The sequence below is a fragment of the Exophiala dermatitidis genome, assembly GCF_000230625.1.
Source record: "Exophiala dermatitidis NIH/UT8656 unplaced genomic scaffold supercont1.3, whole genome shotgun sequence".
Lineage (NCBI taxonomy): Eukaryota > Fungi > Ascomycota > Eurotiomycetes > Chaetothyriales > Herpotrichiellaceae > Exophiala > Exophiala dermatitidis.
The window spans coordinates 3606898-3629221 of record NW_008751648.1 but is presented as its reverse complement, the minus strand read 5'-3'; the positions used below and the strand labels follow the sequence as shown (position 1 = coordinate 3629221).

At 52.5% G+C, this 22324-nt stretch overlaps 9 protein-coding genes across 10 annotated transcripts; 5 read left to right on the top strand and 4 right to left on the bottom strand.

Moving 5' to 3' along the window:
- Window positions 1-313: 313 nt before the first annotated feature.
- HMPREF1120_04308 (amt family ammonium transporter) lies at window positions 314-3305 on the top strand. The gene is made up of 5 exons (XM_009158431.1): window positions 314-633; window positions 681-1432; window positions 1520-1640; window positions 1695-2258; window positions 2319-3305. The coding sequence occupies exons 2-5, from the start codon at window positions 1381-1383 to the stop codon at window positions 3064-3066; spliced, it is 1485 nt and encodes a 494-aa protein (XP_009156679.1). The 5' UTR covers window positions 314-633; window positions 681-1380; the 3' UTR covers window positions 3067-3305.
- Window positions 3306-3834: 529 nt separating this feature from the next.
- HMPREF1120_04307 (acyl-CoA oxidase) lies at window positions 3835-7820 on the bottom strand. Its single transcript, XM_009158430.1, has one exon. The coding sequence runs from the start codon at window positions 6289-6291 to the stop codon at window positions 4186-4188; it is 2106 nt and encodes a 701-aa protein (XP_009156678.1). The 5' UTR covers window positions 6292-7820; the 3' UTR covers window positions 3835-4185.
- On the top strand, window positions 6584-9908 carry HMPREF1120_04306 (MFS transporter, SP family, myo-inositol:H+ symporter). Its single transcript, XM_009158429.1, has 2 exons — window positions 6584-7117; window positions 7165-9908. The coding sequence occupies exon 2, from the start codon at window positions 7937-7939 to the stop codon at window positions 9647-9649; it is 1713 nt and encodes a 570-aa protein (XP_009156677.1). The 5' UTR covers window positions 6584-7117; window positions 7165-7936; the 3' UTR covers window positions 9650-9908.
- On the bottom strand, window positions 9670-10731 carry HMPREF1120_04305 (uncharacterized protein; the record flags this gene model as incomplete). The annotated part of the gene is made up of 2 exons (XM_009158428.1): window positions 9670-10634; window positions 10683-10731. The coding sequence occupies 2 exons, from the start codon at window positions 10729-10731 to the stop codon at window positions 9670-9672; spliced, it is 1014 nt and encodes a 337-aa protein (XP_009156676.1).
- A 399-nt stretch (window positions 10732-11130) lies between these two features.
- Window positions 11131-11786, bottom strand: HMPREF1120_04304 (ubiquitin-conjugating enzyme E2; the record flags this gene model as incomplete). The annotated part of the gene is made up of 5 exons (XM_009158427.1): window positions 11131-11191; window positions 11251-11330; window positions 11385-11510; window positions 11574-11653; window positions 11714-11786. 5 exons carry the CDS (start codon window positions 11784-11786, stop codon window positions 11131-11133), a joined length of 420 nt encoding a protein of 139 aa, XP_009156675.1.
- Window positions 11787-12023: 237 nt separating this feature from the next.
- Window positions 12024-18846, top strand: HMPREF1120_04303 (uncharacterized protein). Its single transcript, XM_009158426.1, has one exon. The coding sequence runs from the start codon at window positions 12136-12138 to the stop codon at window positions 17470-17472; it is 5337 nt and encodes a 1778-aa protein (XP_009156674.1). The 5' UTR covers window positions 12024-12135; the 3' UTR covers window positions 17473-18846.
- HMPREF1120_04302 (uncharacterized protein) lies at window positions 17415-19746 on the bottom strand. Its single transcript, XM_009158425.1, has 5 exons — window positions 19188-19746; window positions 18654-19126; window positions 18583-18607; window positions 18401-18517; window positions 17415-18219 (listed from the first exon to the last, which is right to left on the bottom strand). The coding sequence occupies exons 1-5, from the start codon at window positions 19405-19407 to the stop codon at window positions 18086-18088; spliced, it is 969 nt and encodes a 322-aa protein (XP_009156673.1). The 5' UTR covers window positions 19408-19746; the 3' UTR covers window positions 17415-18085.
- Window positions 19719-20537, top strand: HMPREF1120_04301 (uncharacterized protein). Its single transcript, XM_009158424.1, has one exon. The coding sequence runs from the start codon at window positions 19996-19998 to the stop codon at window positions 20302-20304; it is 309 nt and encodes a 102-aa protein (XP_009156672.1). The 5' UTR covers window positions 19719-19995; the 3' UTR covers window positions 20305-20537.
- A 133-nt stretch (window positions 20538-20670) lies between these two features.
- HMPREF1120_04300 lies at window positions 20671-22273 on the top strand. 2 transcript variants are annotated; one of them, XM_009158423.1, is made up of 3 exons: window positions 20671-21109; window positions 21247-21446; window positions 21499-22273. In XM_009158423.1, exons 2-3 carry the CDS (start codon window positions 21324-21326, stop codon window positions 21952-21954), a joined length of 579 nt encoding a protein of 192 aa, XP_009156671.1. In that variant the 5' UTR covers window positions 20671-21109; window positions 21247-21323; the 3' UTR covers window positions 21955-22273. The 2 variants fall into 2 exon arrangements, with proteins under 2 accessions (XP_009156671.1, XP_009156670.1); XM_009158422.1 differs by having other exon boundaries at window positions 21244-21446.
- Window positions 22274-22324: the final 51 nt, after the last annotated feature.

The following is a 22324-nucleotide window of genomic DNA, read 5'->3' as shown; positions in this document are numbered from 1 at the left end:
TGGTGGTGGTGGTGGTGGTGGTGATGGACTGTGATAGCAAACGTGTCTATTAAACGAGGCACGAGGCTCAAGGAAATCCAATGCCCATTTTATTACGATACTCAACGTCCCTGGAGAAGTTCGGCACTAGCACCTCGACTCTCTTTATCTGTGGAGCCTGAAATGGGTGATGGCCCCGTCACCCGGTTCCCGGAAAAGACGATCTGCCAGTGGTGGATGGGGGCCACTGGCGCAACTCAGTGAACGAATAGAAAGAGAGATGCTTATCTCGCCCGGTTCAGGCGAGATGCGAAAAACAACGTCCTGCAATGTTGGCCTGAATGGGGGCGGGTGAAGGATCGCAAGATCGGGGGCTATGGGAGTCTGCCAGCACAATCCGAGGGTGAGCAATGGTATGTTGGTGTCTGTACGGACAGACAGGTAATACCTATATGCATCAAGACATCTTTTTTCTGGCTTTGGGTATAGAGAGACATGCTTGAGGGTATCACCACTGAGCCTCTATACCGACAGGCTAGCGAAGTAACACGCACAGAATGGGCCAAAACAGCGTCTGCTTTCGCATCTGGTTTCTTCCTTGCTAAGACCACCCCTGCCAGCTAGGGCCCTAAGAATGGGAGTCAAAGACTAAAGGTAGGCAGGTAAGCAAGTGCCAACCCTCAGGCTAAGCTGGAATTCAGTTGTTATCGCTCCCGTTATGTATCACAAACAGTCAGGCTCCATCTGGATTCCCTTATCGCAGCCACAGCCAACAAAGCCTCCATCACATTCACTACTAGCACCCGCCCAAACAACACCTTCGTATCGACTATCATGTCTACTTCCGCCAATTATGGTCCTTTCATGCCCTGCGCCCTTCCGATTCCCACCGATCCAACGACCCTCAGCCTGGCAGATCCCTGCGCTCTCTCGCCAAATCTCCCACGCTATGTCTCCGCCGCCGCCATGGCTCCATGCACATACTCCCAGACTACAGGGTTCAAATGGGTTGGTGCCTTTTTTGGAACCCTCGCGTAGTACCGTGGTACACGCCCTCAGCCTGAGCGAGTCGCATATGCAGGAGCAGTCACACCAACGACCAGATACCCCGGTGGGACTAGACTCTCGACACGGGCGGACTGTCTTGTGCCTATATTCATTGCTTCCGCTCCAATCTATTTGACGTTCTCTTCCATTTCTCTCCTCCAGCTGTCGATCTTCGTCGCATATCTCCTCTTTCTGTGTCCCTACTTGAAAGATCGGCAGGTTCATTGTGCCTGCGCTGGGCCTTGAGCCTTGTGTACTACCTACAGCTCCGACCCTCGACCGATATCGAATTGCCCTTGCGGCCGATTCTGACACAAGTGTCGCGAACAAAAGGTGCCGCGGTGCTCCACAAAGATGTCTGACTCGACGGACTCGCTGCCATATGTTCCATTGGAACCATACGAGGGTATAGAACCATTCCAGAAGTGCCATTTCCAGGGCCAGTCTTCGCGCGCGAGGATTGACAAAAGCTGACATGGGTATTCGAGTTTAGGCACCTCCATGACTGGAGGAAACTCGCTCACCGAGGATCTGAATGTCTACTACAATGCAGGCGACATTGCCTGGATGATCACAGCAACTGCCCTGGTGCTTCTCATGATTCCTGGTGTCGGGTAAGCACGGCGACAGACTGCTGATATGGCCCCTTACTGATCATCCATTCACAGTTTCTTCTACTCCGGTCTCGCTCGTCGCAAGTCTGCCTTGTCGCTGATATGGCTGTCAGTGGCCGCCACTGGCCTTATCTCCTTTCAATGGTTTTTCTGGGGATACTCTTTGGCTTTCTCTCATACTGCCGGCAAGTTCTTGGGTGATATGGAAAACTTTGGGTTCCGCAACGTGCTTGGTGCGCCCTCGATCGGGTCTACAAAGATTCCCGATCTCATGTTCGCCGTCTACCAAGGCATGTTCGCGGCCATCACGGTTGCTCTCGCCATTGGTGCCGCTGCTGAGCGCGGCCGCATGTTGCCCGCCATGGTGTTCTCCTTCGTCTGGTCTACCGTCGTGTACGACCCGATTGCCTGCTGGACGTGGAACAGTTCCGGATGGGTGTTCAAGATGGGTGGTCTCGACTTTGCCGGTGGTACCCCCGTGCACATCTCGTCCGGTGCCGCCGCCCTTGCCTACTCGTTGATGCTGGGAAAGCGTCGCGGTCATGGCACCCACGAACTGAACTACCGTCCCCACAATGTCACTCATATTGTGATTGGGACTGTCTTCCTCTGGGTCGGGTACGTATTAATTCTACACAAAATCTGCCTAGACCCATGCTGACCTTGTTTTGTCTCTAGTTGGTTCGGGTTCAACGCGGGGAGCGCCCTAGCTGCCAATCTTCGAGCTGTCATGGCCGCGGTTGTCACCAACCTAGCTGCCAGTGTCGGTGGGATCACCTGGTGTATCCTCGATTACCGGTTAGAACGCAAATGGTCGACCGTTGGTTTTTGCAGTGGTGTCATTGCCGGGTTGGTTGCTATCACGCCGGGCAGTGGGTTTGTCCCCGCGTGGGCTGCGGTCATCTTTGGTGTGGTTGGAGGCGTGGCTTGCAACTATGCCACCAAGCTCAAGTTCCTGCTCCGAATCGACGACTCGCTCGATATCTTTGCCCTCCACGGCGTCGGTGGCCTGGTGGGAGATCTCTTGACCGGGCTATTTGCTGCAGACTACATTGCTCATCTCGACGGCTCCATGGAAATTCCCGGTGGATGGATCAACCATCACTACATCCAGCTTGCCTACCAACTCTGTGACGGAGTAACTGGCATGGCCTATTCTTTTGTCCTTAGCTGCCTGATCCTTTTCGTCATCAACCTGATCCCTGGTCTGCACATCAGGGCTTCGGAGCAGGAGGAGATCATGGGTATGGACGAGACCGAAATTGGCGAGTTCGCCTACGATTACGTCGAGCTCAGCAGGGATGTGGTCAATGGCATCGAATCCTCGGCGGCCTCTCAACATAAGACAACGCCCATCTCAGACGTCGAAGATGCTGATGAGAAACCTGCCCAGCCCGCGCCTTCGGCTGCTGCTCCTGCTGCATGAATGGGGACATCATGATTGTGCCGGTGGTAGATAGGCCGACAGGACGGGCTATACAGTGCGCCTCTTACAGTTGGCTTTGAGTCTTGAGTTTTGAGCCTTGGGTTGTAGGAATAGTATATTACGTTAATCTAGATGAGATGCACTTTGATCAATACTACTGAGTACTATGTAATCGGCGTTCCGGCCAAAAGAGTTTCATCGCTCACGATAAGGCATAGGTTTCGGGTCCTCCGATTCCATACCGATCCACCACTTGTAGCCTGACTTATCAACATCTGGTATAACTGATGGTCCGGTAATTCAAGTTGCCTGATGATCTCTCGAGTGGGAAGGAGCACCAGGCTCTTGGGTCTAGCTGTCTCCGTGACTAAGACCATGAGGGCTTAACTATCTCATGAGTAACTGCACTGTTGTCGTTGCTTGTCGAATCATTACTGCATGGCATGGAGGGTTCCTAGTACTCCTTAGTATAGTCGGCGAGTAGTAATATATTTGGCGGGTAATGAAAGCCCAGCCTTATTCACCAAGCAACTTGCTCCAGAGACAAAAGTACCGATCTCTACTTGCTAACTGGCTGGATGGCTTATACACGAGTAAATCAGAAAATATAATCGAGTCGTGTATGACATGGTCGACCACACGTTGTACGACTGACTGCGCTGAATATTTGTCTGCATTTAAAGTTGGGTCCGTAAACTACGGTTTGGTAAGTTGCACAAATCAAGTTGGCTGTCACTGGAAAAGGAAAGGAAAGGAAACAACACAACGCAGGATCAAGTAGTCCATGGGGAAAAATTCTACGTTATAGGTACTAGTAGACGGGTACTGATATGACTGGTACATAGAGCATGGGTAGGGTCCTAAATACAAAGCTAGGTACAAAATGCAGGTCAAGACATTCCAATCCACTGCGGAACATGCTTTTTTGGTCCAGAAGCCTGAACAGATCAACTACCTGGTATAGTAGCTAACAAGACCATGTCGAAGAACAGACCACCTCTCAAAATGAAGCATTCAATGCTTGCCACGATATCGAAAGCAAAGCACCCATCAATTGCCAGGAATCCCAAAAAAAGGTTCGGTCAAACAGCTAGCTTCAACACACTGCACACTTACAGCTTACAGCTTGCTTCTCAGATTGGCACGCTCGTCCTTCTTAAACAGAACCTTTGAATCCGGATAAGGATCGAAGACGATGCTGTTGAGAGGATTCAACTCGCTAGCACGGTAGAACATGTCCTCATAGACCTTGCCGTCGTAGCGACCCAGGGAGCTGTCGAGCTGCCAATCCGGGAACTTCCAGGCGTCGACCAGACGCAAGGCATGGGGCCGGATCTCCTCGAGAAGTTTCATAACCGTCTTCGTCCGGGCGAGGGTGATTTGGCGCACGGTGACGGCGGCGCTCGAGTAGAACTCGGATGCCTCTCGCTCCAGCGTGTGCAGGGCGTACAGGCGGAACAGCTTGTGTAGCACGCCGACTGTCTCCGGGTCCAGTTGGTTGGTGGTGTTGGAGTCGTTGAGGGCGTCGTGGAAGTTCTTGACCACCATGTACTGCGCGTGGGCGGTCGACAGACGCCAGAAGTCCACAAGCAACGAGTTCCACGATTGCTTGTCTTCGTCGCGGTGGCGGAGAGCCTCAAAGGTAAGGAACGATACTCGCCATGCAAACGCCGCCACGAGGTCGCTGTCGCTGCCGATCACGTCAAAGGCCGCACCGATGTCCTGGCGGCGTCGGAATTCTTTGAGGATCCGTGTCGTGTCGTTGTCGGCCGCGTTGCCTTTGAGGACGGCACGAGCCGACTTCAAAAGGTACCGGCTCACTTGTTGCGTCAACATGTAGTTGTCTCCTTCCCAGGTGACAGTGGGGAGGTAGTCGGCATACCAGCTGCCGATGCCGGAGAAGGAACTGTACCCGTGCCCTCCACAGGCGCGACGGCACACTTCCAAGCCTTCAGCTGCGGTGGTGGAGCTCAAGGCCTTCAGCGCACAACTGGTAGCGTGGAGGTCGGCAAGCAGGTCGGTTCCGGGGTTGAGTTCTTCGGGTCCTGGGGCGCGCTTGCCGGTGGAATCGGCCAGCTTGCCGGCGTCGCCGTTCATGCGTTTCTGGTTTTCTTGGTATAGGCTGATCATTCCTTTACCAGTGAAGTGCAGTGCAAACGTAGCTGCCAGAAGAGGCAGCAGGCGAATCTGCACCATGGTGTAGTTGAGGACTTGGTTTTCTCCGACTTCAGTCTCCGGAGCGTCTCGATCCTGAAACTGCCGCCGGACGGCACAGTACCGAGTGGCAATGGTAACACCACGAGCGAGGACCGAGCCTGCTTGCAGGACGATGTTGCTTCGAATGTAGGTCAGCGTGCCGTAGACGAGTGATGGGTTCGACGGCCGGACGTATTTGTTGGTATTGGGGTCCACCCGCGAGAATCGCGCAAGCATGTTCACATGAGGGATCTTAACGCTCTTGAGCAGGAGAAACCCGTTGTCCATGGTGTTATATCCGAATTTCGGACCGATGTCCCCAACATGGATGTTGGGCAGAGGTTCGTGGGTCTTCAGGTCTCGGATCTGAACAACAAATGGATGCGGGCCATAGTTCTTTCCGTCGATGTAGAGCTGAGCCATGACGACCGCATGGTTGGCAGCCTTTCCGAGAGAGCCGATCCACCACTTCGACGCGGTCAGATGTGGCGAGTTGAGGGTAAATGTCTTGTCTTCGGGGTTCCAGGTGGCAGTAGTCTCCAGCCCCCGAACGTTGGAACCATGTCCAAGCTCGGTTTGGGCATAACACCCGATGATCTTGTAGGCCTCTGCCCTTTCCAGAAAGAGTTTATGCTGTTCTGGAGTACCCTGTTCCTTCAGAGTGACGAGGAACATGCTTGCGTGCAGACCATAAGGGGTAGGCTCGCTAATGAGGTCGTTGGCCACTTGAAACTCCTCTTTGGTCCATTTGTGCTGAACAGACAGCTGCTGTAATCTTTTTCCTCTGGCCAATGCCGCCTCTATCCTCTCAGTTCGACCGCGGAAGTAGTTCTGGGACTTGTCGAAGACTGGATCTGCCAACAAGATCTTCAAAATCCGTTCGTTTCTCTCAAGGTTCTCCCGTGTGAACATGAAGTTGGCCAGCTGATCGACATTGAGGGTCGACTTTGCTCTCTCTTGTGCGAGCAGCTCTGAGCCCTGCGGCCCCGAAGGCTTCAGGGCCTTGACCCAGTCCGGATTGGAAGGCATGGCTAGAGGCTTTGAATTAGACGAACGAGGAAGGGTCAAGGGTGACTTCAGGTCGGATGAATGCCTCTGGAGAATTACAAGCACCGTCAGAAGACGGAGAACGGAGGCATAGAACCTTTAATACATCCCAGTGCCAGTCGAGTCCGGTGTCGCAGGCCGAGCGAGTGTGATTGAACGTTGATGACATGACGCCTTGAAGGTTAGAAATGCCTCGGTACCTGGAGTGCGACTATTCCTGTTGCGGAGTAGAGGAGCCCTTCGCGGGTTCGGCAGCTTGACTTCGTGCGTAAGGGTTCTTTATCAACCTGAACCTTTCTACTACCACTGTAAAGTCGTTGCCGGGAATGCAAGCCGGCTGTATGGGTACTGGGACGGTGTGTAAGAGTCAAAGTTGTAAAGAGGATGTAATGTCGCAGGAAGATATAGGTCCCCGGGCGTGTAGGCGGCAGGTGCCAAAAACGTCGATAACTTTTCCTGCAATACATCTGAGTCTGGCCATGCTTGACATCCGTCTTCGATAGTCTTTCAGCCACAACTCTTTACTATCATAGTCAAGTATGGACCAAAGTCACCAGCATCCCCTTCCAGATTTCAACCTCGTTGCACAAAGAAGAGCAGAAATGTAAACAACTTCCAGCGTTTACACAAAGCGCTGCCAGTCTCGACGCTCTCAACGAAATCAACACTAGTATTCGAGTTCGGTCCACAAGGTTGTATGGGCCATTTCGTTGGTGTCAGATGGTGAGAGAAGTTCTTTAGCTCTCACTCAACGTGTGGATGGTCTTACTCAACATGTTGATGGAATCGATGGACGTCTAGATTCGCAGTATGATGTCCCATCTACCAGTCTTCTTTCTCGCTAACCAGTATTAGGGATCATAACAATATTGCACGCCTTCAAAATGCTACAGAGACCTCCCTCAGCGCTCAACTTGTTGCCCTTCATAATCGGCACAACCAGCCGATTCCAAACTTTCCCGAGACCATGACTGCTATTGGCCCAGACTCGGAGGAGACGAGCTAAATAGGATTCTTGAGGCATTGGGATCAAATATCGAAGGAACAGTCGCTGAAAAGAAAACAGTACTTCGGATAACACTGTGCTTGTATGTGGTTTAGAACCAAAGGATGCAGTGGCGAGCACGTCCGGGTTAGGAGGGATTTTCTCTGCAACCTTCGTTTACCCTGTAAAGACAACACTGATGACAACCCAAATTAAAAACTGGCACCCGCATATTCAGGTCTGTGGATATACTTTGATGAATTGTGCTTGGTCTCGCCACCTCGAATATAATACGGGGCTCCCCTAACCGAGGAGGTTTCTGGTCGCTACGCTGGTTGGGGCCCCCCCCCCCCCTCACTGCAATATTGAATGTCCTTTGTCTAGACTGTGCGATACCACAGCGATATCCCAGACTCGGATGTTGTGTACTACAACGTCCAGTCTCGGCGCAGATAACCGAACCTTTGCCGCAATGAATTCTGTCACGTGCGGCAGGAGATCCCCGGATGTTGCGAGGCTGCGCGAGGCTGCGCTTGTTGACGGATAAGGCTCCGCAGCACTATCCAGGTGGACATCCAACCTGGCCCGCGTGTCACTTACCTCCCCGACCCAACTTCAGCGACTGAGACCCATGATGTCTTTATGAAAGGGTCTCCCCAATCTGATATAGGTGCTTCAGAGGAGGAATTGGGACTTCATGAATTGGAATCCGTCACATCTCCAGGCATGCCAGAAATGGACCCTACCCACGACGAGACTGCGGCCGATGTACCACTGATTCGCGACCGTGGAGAAGGCAGCCATGGCGATGCGTTCCCTCTACATGAGAAGTCGTCGGGAAATGCTTTCGTATGGGCATTGACTGTCTCTGCGTGTGCGTCCTCTGCCCTCTTCGGATACGACTCAGGTGTCATCAGCGGCACCCTGGTTTCCATCGGCACCGATCTGTCCTCCCGAGAACTGACCAACCTCGACAAAGGTCTGATCACATCTTGCACTAGCTTTTTCGCCCTCGTTGCGAGTCCGATAGCTGGCGTCCTGGCCGACCGAGTGGGAAGAAAAAACGTGATTCTCTTTGCGGACGGGCTCTTCACATTGGGCGCGTTGTGGCAGGCATTCACAAGTTCAGTACTGGGAATGATAATCGGCCGAAGTATAGTTGGACTCGCGATAGGGGCAGCAAGCTTAATTGTCCCTCTCTACATTTCGGAATTGGCACCTGGCCACCTAAGAGGCAGGCTGGTCACCGTGTCGTTGCTGTTCATTACCGGCGGCCAGGTCATTGCCTATGTGGTAGGATGGATCTTCTCCGCCATTCCAGGCGGCTGGCGATGGATGGTCGGGCTTGGCTCTGTTCCGGCGATAGCACAGTTGCTCATGTTGACGTTTATGCCGGAGACGCCGCGCTATTTGGCAAAGGTCGAAAAGGAGGCGGAGGCAAGGTCGGTGCTGACCAAAGTCTATCGAGGGATGGTACCCGACACAACCGACATTGTTGATGACATTCTTTTGGCTATCAAGAAGGAAATACAGGAGGAGGAGGAAGCCCATGCGCAGCTCAAAATCTCCGAGGCTCGATCCCCCTTCATGCCGCCTATTCTTCACGCACTTCTGTTCCATCCTCCACATGTCAGAGCTCTCGTCATCACATGCAGTTTGCAAGGTCTCCAACAACTGTGCGGATTTAACAGCTTGATGTACTTTTCAGCAACCATCTTCCAACGGCTCCATTTCTCCTCGCCCACATTGGTGTCCCTCACCGTTGCCGGGACGAACTTCTTATTCACATTGGCCGCCTTTGGTCTGATCGACCGCATTGGGAGAAGACGCATTTTGCTCATCACGATACCTATGATGGTGTTGTCTCTGCTACTTTGCGCCTTGGCTTTTTCGTATATCCCCAAAGTACCAGGGGATCAATTCACAGTCCCTACAACCAATGAAGACTCGACCACCGGGTCACGGCTGCCAGCGTTTGGGATTTTGGTCTCAATGCTTCTGTATGTTTCGACATATGCTGTTGGTCTCGGCCCAGTTCCGTGGCAACAGTCCGAGATGTTCCCACTGAGCGTCAGGTCGCTCGGTTCCAGTATAGCAACCGCGACAAACTGGGGCAGCAACACCGTTGTCGGGTTGACGTTCTTGCCAATGATGGATTTATTGACCCCCAAGTGGACATTTGTAACATACGCTGCTATTTGCGCCGCAGGCTGGGTGGTGATATATCACATCTACCCCGAAACAATGGGCCTCGGGCTAGAAGAGGTGGGTGAATTATTGAAACACGGCTGGGGTGTCAAGGAAAGCATGGAGAGAGTAAGAGCGTTGAAGATGAATAGAGCGGATAGACATTAGACATCAGCAGAAAAACCACTTCACTTGCTGCCGTCCGGAATAAACGGATTTTGATCTGCCTGCATTGTAGCGGCAGCACTTTTCCTTGCCATGCGACGTTGATGCTTGGCTTCTCTCCGTTCCTTTTCCTTCAACTCCCGCTCGTCCATGACTATCTGCCATAGCCTTCTACCAAGCTCGTCATGCTTTCTGCCGCGTTCTTGGACCTTTTGCTCCAGCTCCTGGTCGGCTTCTCGAAAGGTGCCACCCCACGTTCCGCCATTGGTCGCGGTTGGCAGACGGTCAAGGCCGATAGTTCCCTTCAGTAGCTTATCACTGGGGTATTTGACCCCATGGTGCCGGTATAGTATTGCGTCCCAGTCATCTTCGGTGTCAGCGAGATGCGCCGCGTTCTCCAACTCTTTATGGCGCTGCCACATCTTGATCCCCCACATCGTCTTATGTTTGAGAACACGGTTGAGCAGCACGGGCTGCGGACCCGGGTATTTCAACACCGGGATCCCATGCGTGACGATCAAATTCGGGACTTTGCGTACACCCGCTTTGACTTCGCTCAGTGGTCGTGGATGTTCGAAAATCCGCGGATGGTCAGGCGTCGAAATATGGTTGGTCTTGTCTCTGACTTTTCTGATGTTCTCGAGATATTTCGCCCGGTGCGGTGGTGGGGGCTTCCAGAATGAGGCGAGTCTGCTTCGGAATGCCGCTGTATTCTCCGCCTTTGCCGTGAAAGATTCGAGAATCTGGGTCAAATGAGGAAGTCCTGCGGCTGGGTTTCCCGTAGTACACGATCGCAGAATCTGGAGGAATCCTCGGCCCACTTCGATGCCATGGCAGACCTGTGTCGGGGATAAGACGTCCCGGTCTTTCTCGAACCTGTATCGTACTAGACACTGGATGACCGAGCGTAGGTTGTTAGGGTCATCGCTGGCTCTAACCGGCGGCAGTCGCCTGCATTCTCGAAGAAGCGCTCGGTACAGCGACAGGCCTGGGTTGGGTCAGCAGAGGCGGTGGCATCGGTGGCGATACTCCTTACATGTAAGTCTATGGGCCGCCGACTTCTGCGGGACTATAACACGGGGCATCCGCACATGTCTTTACCATACCATATCGATGGGACATCCAAAGTCTTTATTTTCGAGATGCGGAATTGAACGCATTCGATCCGCAATCACCCAGTTGGGAAGGCTAGCCGGTCCAGTCACGTGATATGGCAATAATGAGTACAATGAGATCGAGAAACAGAGAGCAATTGAGGATCGCACACCCTTGTAAAGTAGGTAGCTTAAAAGACGTCGATAGGATATGTCGTTGTTTCTGTGCTGTCTGATATAATCGGTCTTGCATCTCTTGCAAAGGCATAACCACATGAAACAAAGTCCAGGCGCCAATTATGCATCATCATCACGATTCCATCATTCGTCGCTGTGTTGCAGGATTGCAGAACCCCAACGCCATGATTTGATGCTCCCAAAAACTTTGACCTAGAAAGTGGTGCCCTCCGGTGGTTGTGGCAGTTTCTTGTGCTGAGGCAGGGCCATATATCTAGGTTCCATTTGGTCAGCCTTGCGACACGACAAGCAACGGTCCGAGGTTAGGTATACCTTCTGAGTTCTATCAGGATAGTCTCCATTGTGTAGTCACGCTTCCAGTTCGCCAGACATGGTAGTTTTGAGGGGTCAACCTAATCCCCGGAAATCAGTGGCCGCTGCATGGGACATTCCTAGGTAGCCCTCACCTTGCCAGTCTTCTGATCCACACACGGTAGGTTGATTCGCGACACGAATTGGATACTCGGCGGTTCATCAGGGTAGCTGGCACCACAGTGGATGTTGACGCTATAGATACGGTTCTCGTGGGCGCTCTAAGCAACCCAGTGTCAGCCTCGCTTGAGGTCCATCTCGAATGCCTTTGTCTTGTAACACACATGAGGTGGGCCGAGAATTGTGCCATTCCAGTTGGTCATCATAAGATCATCGCTGTCTGCCAGACCATAGGAGCAGGCCTCTGCATTCGAAGGGTCAGCCGGGGTACAGGTGGAAGCGCTGTGCACTGCGGTTCACCAACCTGCACCTAACCCTTTCTCGCCCTTCTCTAACTCCTCCAACAAACGGAAATTCCGTGGCACTTTTGCACCCATCTTGACAGTATAGTCGCGTTAAAATCAGGAGAACTGTAAAGTGTGTTGCACGGTAATGGTGTGTGGAAAGGCACCGCACTCGGGAAATGGAGGGGCAAACAGATGGAAGTCAACCTGCGCACTGCAGCGCGCAGCCTTGTCGGTCCAATTACGCAGCCTTGTCAGCCTTGGCATTGCTGCAAGGCTGCCAGCGTGCCTGTGGTTGACGTTGAGGACACTCTTTCCCCTGATGTTGTTGGCTTATACAACTAGACTCTTGTCCTTGTTCAACCGCGTATTGCGGACCCCCATATGCTAATATCATCCTGAAGATTCAGTTGGCCTCCTACAATGAGGATGGTTAGCAGGGATGACACATGCATTTCTCCAGTCTGAATTGACCAGCCTTATATCCGATTCAAAGCGACGACATCACGATGTCCGAACTGCGGCTGAACGGTCTCTTGCTGATCTCAAAGCCATTACGGTGACATCGGAGATACAATTGGCCGGGGACCTTCTCAGACGACCGCAGTTCATTGATTCTTTTGTCCTGGCCTGCAAGTCGAAGAATGTCAAACTTGCAAGCATCGGCACAATATGTCTCCAACGACTGACCGCAAGTTCGGCTGTTGCACGAGCAAAGCTGCCAGATGTGTTGGATGCATTCCGTGAAGGGGTTGCCGCGGGATATGAGCCACAGCTGAAGATACTCCAGACTTTGCCCTCTTTGTTTCAATTCTATGCAAGCGATCTACACGGCGACCTCCTTGCGAGGACGCTCGAAATTTGCGCCGTGCTACAATCCAGCAAAACTGCTATTGTCAGTAATACGGCTGCGGCAACCTTTGAACAGCTGGTCTCTACAGTCTTCGAGCAAGCGGACAAGAACGAAGATCGCCTGCGTACAACTGAGGGGCAGGCTGAAGATGCTGAGCCAAGTGAAGCAGCTGAACCAACTTCGACCCATGATGCGGATCGCCTCTTTTACGATCTCTGTCTGCTCATAGACCAGCAGCAACCGGAATTCCTAGCCATAGAGGGCATCCCACCTGGGTTCCTCCTGGAGACACTGCAATCCCTGTTGTCCAACTACAGGTCGTTCTTGGTATCCCATGCCAGCAAGCATCCGGATCACTGGGAGCACTTGGTTGATGGGCTCTCTCAGATCCTTGTTAGAAAGGACTCCTTTGGGGTGGTGGTACGGGCCTGGTCAATCCTGGCCCTGCTTTTCCAGGGATATGCTGAACCTCTGAAGGGTGCACTGACACGGATGATCCCGATTTTACTTTCCACGTTGGAAAAAGATGGCAACCCACCGTGGAAGCGGGCTCTGTGTCTAGAGTTCTTCAGGAAGTTATGCACCAACTTCGGTATTCTGGCCAACGTCTTCGAGTTGTTTGACAACAATAACGAGCAGGGGAAATTAGTCGGTCCAATGCTGTCCTCATTTGTGCGCATTGCCGCAGAAGATCCATCCTTAATCGGGCTTGGACGACAGTCCACGGTTCCTATCCAAAGGGCTAATGACATTAACGACGAAGACGTGGCATCTATTGAAGCTCAAGGCCTCGGTGGTGCTATAACCTCCGTGTCGGCCCGGGAGTTGAACAGTACCGGCATAAGCATGGAGTGGAGCGTCCTGGAGACCTCCCTGATGGACCAAGCCGACAAGCAGAGTCCTCCGGCGATACCGAGCACTTACATCCACGCCTTGGTGTTGGGTTGCATTTCATCCTTCTGCGACGGCTTGTCCAAGTTTGTTATGCCCTTGAGTGTTCCTGGCCGAGCCGCCCAACCGCAGCCACAAGAGGCCGCCCACAGAGACAGCTCCTCAAGGCGTTCTACAGAAGATGATCCACCGCGCAAATCCACACGATCTGCTACTAGCGCTCAAAAATATCAACGTCTTATCAATCCCTTGACAACGGAAGATCATCCGCAGTTGCCCCAGATCAGATCGTGCGCGAATATGGTCGAGGCTTGCTGGCCAGCGGCTCTTGCAATTTCCTCCACCTTCCTCAATGCTGCCCTGGACTCCGAGTTCTATCATATTTTGGTTCGATCGGTGCAGAAACTGGCTCAAGTCTCGGGTGTCCTTGAGCTACCCACTCCGAGAGATGCTTTATTGACCACATTGGCAAAGGCCTCGATACCCGCAAATGCGAGCAATGTCATAACGGCCTATCAAAACTCAACAGCCGCTCGGACTATCGATGTGGAACCTGAGAGTCCGCAAGAAAGCATTAAATCTCCAGGCGAGCCACCTCAAACACCTACTTTCCAGACCACTTCTTCATCACTCAACGTGCGGCACCTTCTCTGCCTCCGGGCTTTGTTGAATCTTGGTATTGCGCTTGGGCCTACATTGGAGCAGGCATCGTGGTTCATCCTGATAGAAACAATGCAGACCGTGGAAGCCCTGATTTCAATACCCACTACTTTAACAAGCTCAGCAAGTAGTACCCAGCTGGGTGGGACTCGATCTGGGCTCTCCGCTGGTGATGGCCAAACCACTCTGACCAACGAGATATCAGCAGTACAGGCTGCAACGAAAAGGATGCTGGAAAGCACCCGAGGCTACACGTCAGACGCTTTTGCCGTGACCATTAAAGCACTGTTTCGTCTCGTGGGCCAGGTGGCCTCGGGCGAAAACAAATCGCCGATTGTACAAGCTCCTGGGCCTGCTGCGACTTTATCGCCTAAGACTCCGGTCTCTGGGAGACAGGGCCACCGCATTTCCCGCAGCGTATCAGGCCTCTGGTCAAAATCAAAGTCATTAGATCTTGAAACCGACTTTGTGCTTGGCAAGATCAGCGAACTGGCTCGCATTAACATCCATCGCTTCGTATCGGATTCAGAGACTTCGTGCTCCTGGGAGCTCATCGGGAGCCGGCTACTGGAGATGATCCGGGATGTTGATGTTGGCGGCTCTCACCGCGTGTATGCGGCCAACGTCCTTGACCAGATCTGTGTTGAAACGGTCAAGTACCTCGACGAACCCAAGTTTGAAGTCGATCAGGCAGATGCGGTCCAATCTCGCTGCTTACAGGCTCTATTTGATCAGGTAGAGTTCCTTTACGAATCTCAAGATGACAAGCCCGGAAACATAGAGCTCGAGATTCATCAGAAGGCTCTGGAAGCATTGGAAAGCATTGTGAGCCACGCTGGAGAAACACTGGGCAACAACTGGTTCATGGTCTTCAGGATTTTGTCAACAACTTTCTTTCACAAGCGTGGAGAGGAGTCAACGAGCACCTCAGCATCCAGTCAATCAGAAACTCGGGAAGAAAGTGCCCAAATTTTGCGGGCATCTTTCAGGTCGGTACAATCGATCCCTCCGGAATTCCTCAGCCTTCTCAGCCCATCTTTCAGGTCGGTACAACTGATCACTTCCGACTTCCTGACCGTTCTCGGCCCCAAGTCGCTCATAAGCCTGGCAGGGCTACTGCGAATGTTTGGTTCTCAGGACTATGACTTGAACATCGCTCTCACCAGCACGACTCTCTTGTGGAGCCTAGCATCCCAGGTGTTGACGGGTATCGAGCAGAAGGGGCTGGAAATCGTTCCATCTCTGGACATCGTATTCCAAAGTCCGGAACTGCGCAACGACTCGTCAACGTTGTCGATTCTCTGGAGTGCAATCTTGATCCAGCTCGTTCAGCTGTCTCAAGATGTTCGTCCAGATGTTCGCAACGCAGCCATCAAGATACTACTGAAGTTCTTCGAAGGTTCAAGCGAGAGTTTGGACCCCCAAGGCTGGTCTGAGGCTCTTGCTGCCGGCCCGCTGAGAGTGCTACAAAGTATCGCGGAACTTGCTTCTCGCAATGAAGCTGAGCCGGAATGGTTGGCATCTGGTGTACAGTTGACCGAGGGCATAGTACACCTTTTGAACGAAAATCTAACCATGATCACTAAACACCAAGACTTTGGAAATACCTGGCAACACATTGTGGAGGTCTTCAAGGACCTCCTAGACACCGCTTCTCTCACTGCTTTCTCCGTCGTCTTTTCCAACTTGTCCAAGCTGTTGTCATCGCTTGCAGCGATCGGAAAAGGTGATTCGGAAGTACTCCTGCCAGTGCTGCGCCTTTGGGCAACCTACCACCCAGACGACGTCAAGCACAGTTTCGAAGCAAGCGCACGGCCAGACGAGGAGAAACCAAGCCAGTCAGCCGTGACGGCACATTTGCATCTCCTCGTTGAAGCCAACAAGGTGAATCCCGATGTGGTGATGAAATTCGAGTTCAACGGGCGTGGAATGGCTGCAATATTGATGGGTACAACCGAGCGGGCAGTCGTCTACTGTAGTCATCCTCCGTATACCAGCGACATCAAGAACCTGTCTCCAGAGCAGGAGGAGGCGTGCGGGTGCCTAACAATCCTGAAAACGATCCTGTCCAACTCCATTGCAGACTACGCGCAATTTCTCCTCCGGCTACTAAATCTGACCCTAGGCATACAGAATGGATGTGTCGTTCATCATCCAAGGAGGTCAGCCATGACCAAATCCACCCAGAAACCTTCATTCATCGCCTTTGCGTCGGCATGTCTGGACCGCTTGCGGGCTTTGGTTCTAGAGCACGCAACCAATGACAAGTTCACTCAAGTTCTGATGGTCAAAGAATCCCTACACGTGCTGGCCGCCATAATCGGTACGAAATACACCAACATCCCAACCAATCCACAGGCACCGCTATGGCGGAATGCCACGGTGACAGCAGTGGCCACGTTAGAGGCCCTGCGGACCCATGTCAAATCGTCTGGCGACAGCGATACAGCAGCGCGTGATCTAGACCGTCTCTCTTCTCTAGGAGACGAGGTCATAGCCATCGTCTCCAGCGTCCTGGGGTCCGGTGGCCTCTCGAATCACCCGGACAAGCATACCACGGAAACCCTCCGGGAAGACGAGGTCTTTGACATGGAGCATTTCCAGCTGGCGCACAATGCAGTCGTCACGGTATTTCAGCATGACAAGATTGCCGCACATGTGTGTACGCAATATGCAATCACTTTGTTCCAGGCGTCATTGCTTGCAGAACCATGGCTCGGCGACCTCTCGGACGATCTGGTCAACGAACCACTCAAAGGTCTGACTGAAGTGAGGTCCGGGAGCGTCCGTCGGCCTGTTTTTGTCCCCAGGAGACGAATCTGCTACTCGTCCCTGGACGCTTTGTTCGATCTCATGCGCTTGCCACCGCAGCAGGCAGGCAAAGACGGCGACAACGATAACACGAAGGTCCTGGCGAGTTCAGATAGGCGACGGCTGGCATTCGCCGCGTGTCCATATTTGTGTCTACGGACCGTCCACCCGCTCAAAGTCTTTCTCGCCGACCAACGTCTGCGCGGACTGAGTCCGCCCCCGGTCCCGCAACAAGCCGAGCTACAGACCGTGCTGTCAAAGTACGTGGAGCTGCGAAGTGACAATGATGCGTTTGAGAAACTAGCTGCTTTGGACCAAGAGCAGAGTCAGGGTCAGGGTCAACGGCATGCGAGACACCCCAGTAGCACTTCCGGCCAGTTGGCAGATGGAAAAGCGCATCTTCGCGTCCTATACCCGTTTCTACTTCGAGTAGAAAGATTCTGGCGGGAGTTGCCACGATTAAAAGGCGAAGGTGCCTGGCAAGCTCAGGAGTTTGGAAAGGGCATTGAGGAGTCACTCGAGCGCTGGCATACGACATTGGCAGAAGGTTGGGGGTTTGAATAGATCCAATGGGAGAATGGTAAATGATACAAAGTGTAGATGCACCTCTGCTCTGAAGACATAAAGATATGCACCGCACGAGCAAGTGACACGAAGATGGGTTTATTGATTGACCAGCACTATCGGAGTCCGAATAGAACGAAGGCGAAAAAGTGCCTCTTCCATGGCAACACCAGAGCCATCTTCGCCTGCAGAGTAAGCTCGTGTCCGTCCAAACGCATCATGGTTCGTCCTAATAGACGGCTAACGCGAAACGATCTGATGTTAAACTTGTGTGCACCAGCATGAAATGTTTGTTTTCTTGCCATGTCTTTCCGCCGGGCGTCCTGAGGCGCAACCCTGGTTTCATGCAGTCAAGGGCGGCGCGGCGACCCCCGGCTGAGGATTAAGGGTGGGGGTAACCCGGAGAGCCACCCCTGAATTGGTCGATGGCCGGTCGATATAGGGATCGGGTTCAGATGTCTGACAGTGATTGGCGGGAAATATTTCCTTACCTGCCGCACCTCAAGTAGTCGCGTATTTGAGAGTCGAGGTGACTAGCCGAGACAAGCGACATCCAGAGACAGGACTTCCACAGTTCACAATGTAACCGGGTACAATGTGTCAAGAGAGACAATCAAGCAGGTGCTGGCAGAGGCTGGACAGGTGGTTTCCCGCCGACGCTTGGGCTGTCGGTCGCTAGTGGTGGTGGCAGCTCTGGTGCCTGGCGGTATAAGACAATTTCCGATTGTTTGAAATATCGGCGAGCATCTGCGGCGGATATCATGTTAGTTTTGTCACTTTGCAAAGGGGAATCAAGGATGTCTCGTCAGAAATGGGCATCCTGTGTGCAGTGAGAGCCCAGTATAGCGAGTGCAACCTTCAAACGCCGATTGTTTCCGTTCCATTCATGCAAACGGTATTTGTTTTTGGGAAGCCAAGAGGAACTGACCTTCATCAATCAATACAAGGCTGAGGTAGTATCGGACAGAGTATTTCTTGTTCACTTCACGGAATGTCGGAGTCAAATCGAAGCCTCCGAGGAACAGTCGAATGGGTATCGTTTCGCCTGTTGTCCGTTAGAAGCTGTGTGGATACAATGCCTTGAATTCGGCTGTCCAAACGCAAACGTACCTCGCGAGGGAGAGCCATCCATGATCTGGGATCGTCAGCAGACAATCATAATGGAGTGACGGACAACATACCTCGAACCTCACCAACGTCTCGCTCTCGTTGTATTGGTTGGGCGCCACCCCGGTAGTCTCCCGCCGGATGATGGACAACTCCATATGTTTTATCTTCAGTCTCACAAGCAGGAAATATATCCTCCCCACAATGACGTCCTTCAGATGATATTTGCTCTTGGAGTATTCGAATTCGATGTGCAAGCAGTCCTCGATACCCACATCCATCTTGATGGAACTGTTCGTCTCGGGTGGGATGCGGTATGAATAGACCCAGATGTCTTTCTCGCGGATCACGTCGGCCATTCTTCGTGACACAGTGACTCGGATGAAGTAACGTAACTTGACATTGATGCCGTTGTATGATTCGTATTGCTTCTCGACGTTCTTGAAGTTGAAGGGGAAAGTCTGTGGATGTTGTAGCTCGCCCGGCGCGGCAAGCTCTTGTCCGAGGGACAGGAATTCGTAATGATTGCCTCGATCAAAGAACATTTCTGGATTGATTGTTGTTAAACTCCGATCCGACATGGTACAGACACAGCGCGACAAGCCTACCGATCAACCCGATGAACTGCACCTTGATCCCGGTGTGTTCTAACCGTTTCCCATCTTTGGGTCTGATAGTGACGGCGCCTTTCACGGATTCGCCGTCAAGGTATAATGGGGCCTTTTCACGTCTGTTCTTGTCGAGTTTGACATCGACCATTTGGCGTTCGTCCGCGTCATCGAGCACGATGTCGATGTCGACCGGGGCCGAGAAGAAGAAGGACGACATTGTGAGGACCGCTCAATACCCCAACCGTGCCAAACTGCGTACTGAGAAGGGATTAATGAAGGAACAAAGAGTCTCACATCAACGTAGTGTGCAGAACACGGGCACAACGATGATGGCAGTGCCTGATCTAGCATGCATACCCAGGCCACACACAGTGATGCTGGAAGTGGTACAACGTTGCACTAGTAGTCGGAGTACCAAGTGATCCTCCGCAGCCGCGACTACTGCTACCTTAGTACTCGACTGCATCAGGCTGCGCCGCCGCGGTTACTTCCGCCAAGGTTTTAATGCTGATGGCTTATAGCAGCAGTCCGGCGTCCGTCGACATCAGCATCGGAGGTAAGAGCAGAGGATAAAGTACCTATTACCTAGGTATCAGTCTTCAGAGTTACATATTCTACAGCTATTGTCACATGGCCCGAAGGCGGATTCAGGTTTCAAACAGACTATTCGACTACTCGATGATTCTGTTCATACGAGTTCTTGACGGATATCATCAATGACTCGTGTTCATCTCGACCCCATTGATCTAGGAAGCGTCTCGGTACTGCTAGTTTCTCGGGACCTGGATTCAAACTCTAGCAGTTGATGTCTCGAACCACGACGCTGGTCATGAACGAGATCGGAGGACTGACAGCCTCAAACATCAGCCCGATGCAACGAGGATTCTCACTGCCGTCCTTGACGCCGTGTACCTTTGGACGACAAGGCACAGCTTTATCCACTCGAGTCCGCCTTATCCTCCGCTACAACTTCGGGGTTGGAGAATACATGGTTGGAGTATGGCACGATGTCCAACAGCGTGAGTCTGCTCGGATAAACCTACGAGCTCAAGAGAATAATCTCGTGAGAGCACTTGCCGTCATTCTCCAGTCCAGTTACCCGTCCACTGCATAAGCCCTCATTTCCTCAGTCCTGGTATGGAACATGGGAATAGCAAAGCATTTGGTTTGGGTCTACGCCACCCCGTCCACCCCTGGCCTTGCAGTGGTCGGGAAATGACATGTCCAATCGTAATAATACTTTGTTGTTACCACCAACTTGAAGTCAGTATCGGCTCAAACTTTGCCGACAGCCACAGCACTCAGGCAGGCTGCAGTGCAGTGCAGCACACAGCGTACTAAAATCACCTAATACTAGTATACTAGTACCATGTAGTAGCAGGCTGATAGTGCCCCTAGCAGCACTTCGGAAGCTTTTCCGAGCGACCCCGGGTTCAAGTTTCCCACTGCCACCAAACGCCGCCCATGTCACACTGGCGCAGGCTGCGCACGCAGTGCATTGCTTGACTCGGACTGGGCCTCTTCCATCCGCTCGCCTCTACCACAGCCCCGGGCCATATACCAGGTATCTTCCATTCCTGACTTCAGCCTTTGGTGCCTGACTATCGTCGAATTGCCATCCGTTCCGCGGCCCCATTGGGCCTTGATCAAGCAGCCAGCGGAGGCCATGCGCATCACCGCCATCTTTGCCGTGCCCGCCGTTGGCTGAGATGCGTAGTGTGGGGATGCGGGCAACTGTCACCCTGCCCTCGTTTTCCAGATCCGCTCGAGCTCATTGTCGCCCTTTACCGACGCCGATACGACTGTACTTTTACATCCTGGCGTGGCGGGATTTGATTCCTTGCGAGTTGAGGTCTGGCGCGGTCGATTGAACGGAACGGCGATGGTTTGATATCTGACATCTTTGTTTTCCAGCCCTTGTATGTTTGGTTCCCATCCCACGGATTGCTGGTTTATACACCACTATTGGCTTCCTCTCCATGTTTGTGTGCTTCTTGCTTTTTGTAACCGGACTTATCTCTTTATATTCTGACATCTGAAACCATGTTGTCAGCAGAACGTAACACGCAACATCCTCACCTTCAGAACTTCACCCGTACGCCCTCTTCCAGTCGTGGATCGTTCGCACGAAACATGCCGTCCGAGCCGGATCTTAAGCATATTTGGATCGTGACGGGGCCTGCAGGATGTGGGAAGACTACGGTTGCCCAATATCTCTCCCAAGAGCTGTCGTGGCCGTATGTTGAGGGCGATGATGTAGGATACCAGTTGCGCGCACGTTCTCGGACTACGCTAATACAAGGACCAGTTCCATTCAGCGGCTAATAAGGAGAAGATGGGTTCCGGTATCCCTCTTACCGACGCGGACCGTTGGGACTGGCTCATTACTCTAAGGGAAGAGGCGGTCAAGCGTCTTGAAACCTCCGACTCTGTCATTGTCACTTGTTCCGCGCTGAAACGCAAATACCGAGACGTTATCCGAGTCGCCAACTACAACCATCCAAGTGTACACATCCATTTCATCTACCTCAAGGTCGACGAAGACACCCTGCAAAAGCGTGTTGCGCAACGCAAAGGCCACTATATGAAGGAGAGCATGGTCCACAGTCAAATCGCCGCGCTAGAAGAGCCCGAGGAAGATCTTGAATGGGACGTTCTGCGGGTGGATGTCCGGGACGACAAGGAGGTGGTCGAGAAGAATGCGCTTGAACTTGTGAAGCGGAAGTTACAGGAGTATGAAGACGCACCTGGACAACGACACTGAGACACTGGCTATGGTCCTCGATGGAAATTGCTGGTCTCTGCAGTGACGAGATACATGCCAGGCATGGAATTGGTTGAGCATCGGCGCCAGGGCGTTTGGCATTGCTAGATATGTGCTGTCTTAGCGTGCAACATCTACACCAACATATAGACCTCTGCGAAATGGGCACTCGTGCAATGGCCGGGTGGGTAGAAGCAAGTCGGGGGCGATCTGACACGGGCAGGTTACAGCAAGTACAGGCGCGCAAGCTATAAGGCAGATCTATCACGCTCCCACGAGCACATTTACAAATGAAAGACCAGTCTTCATATCCACCAAATTGAACACCGAAAGAGTGTTATGAGGTGTTCTATTCACTCAGTGTGTAAAA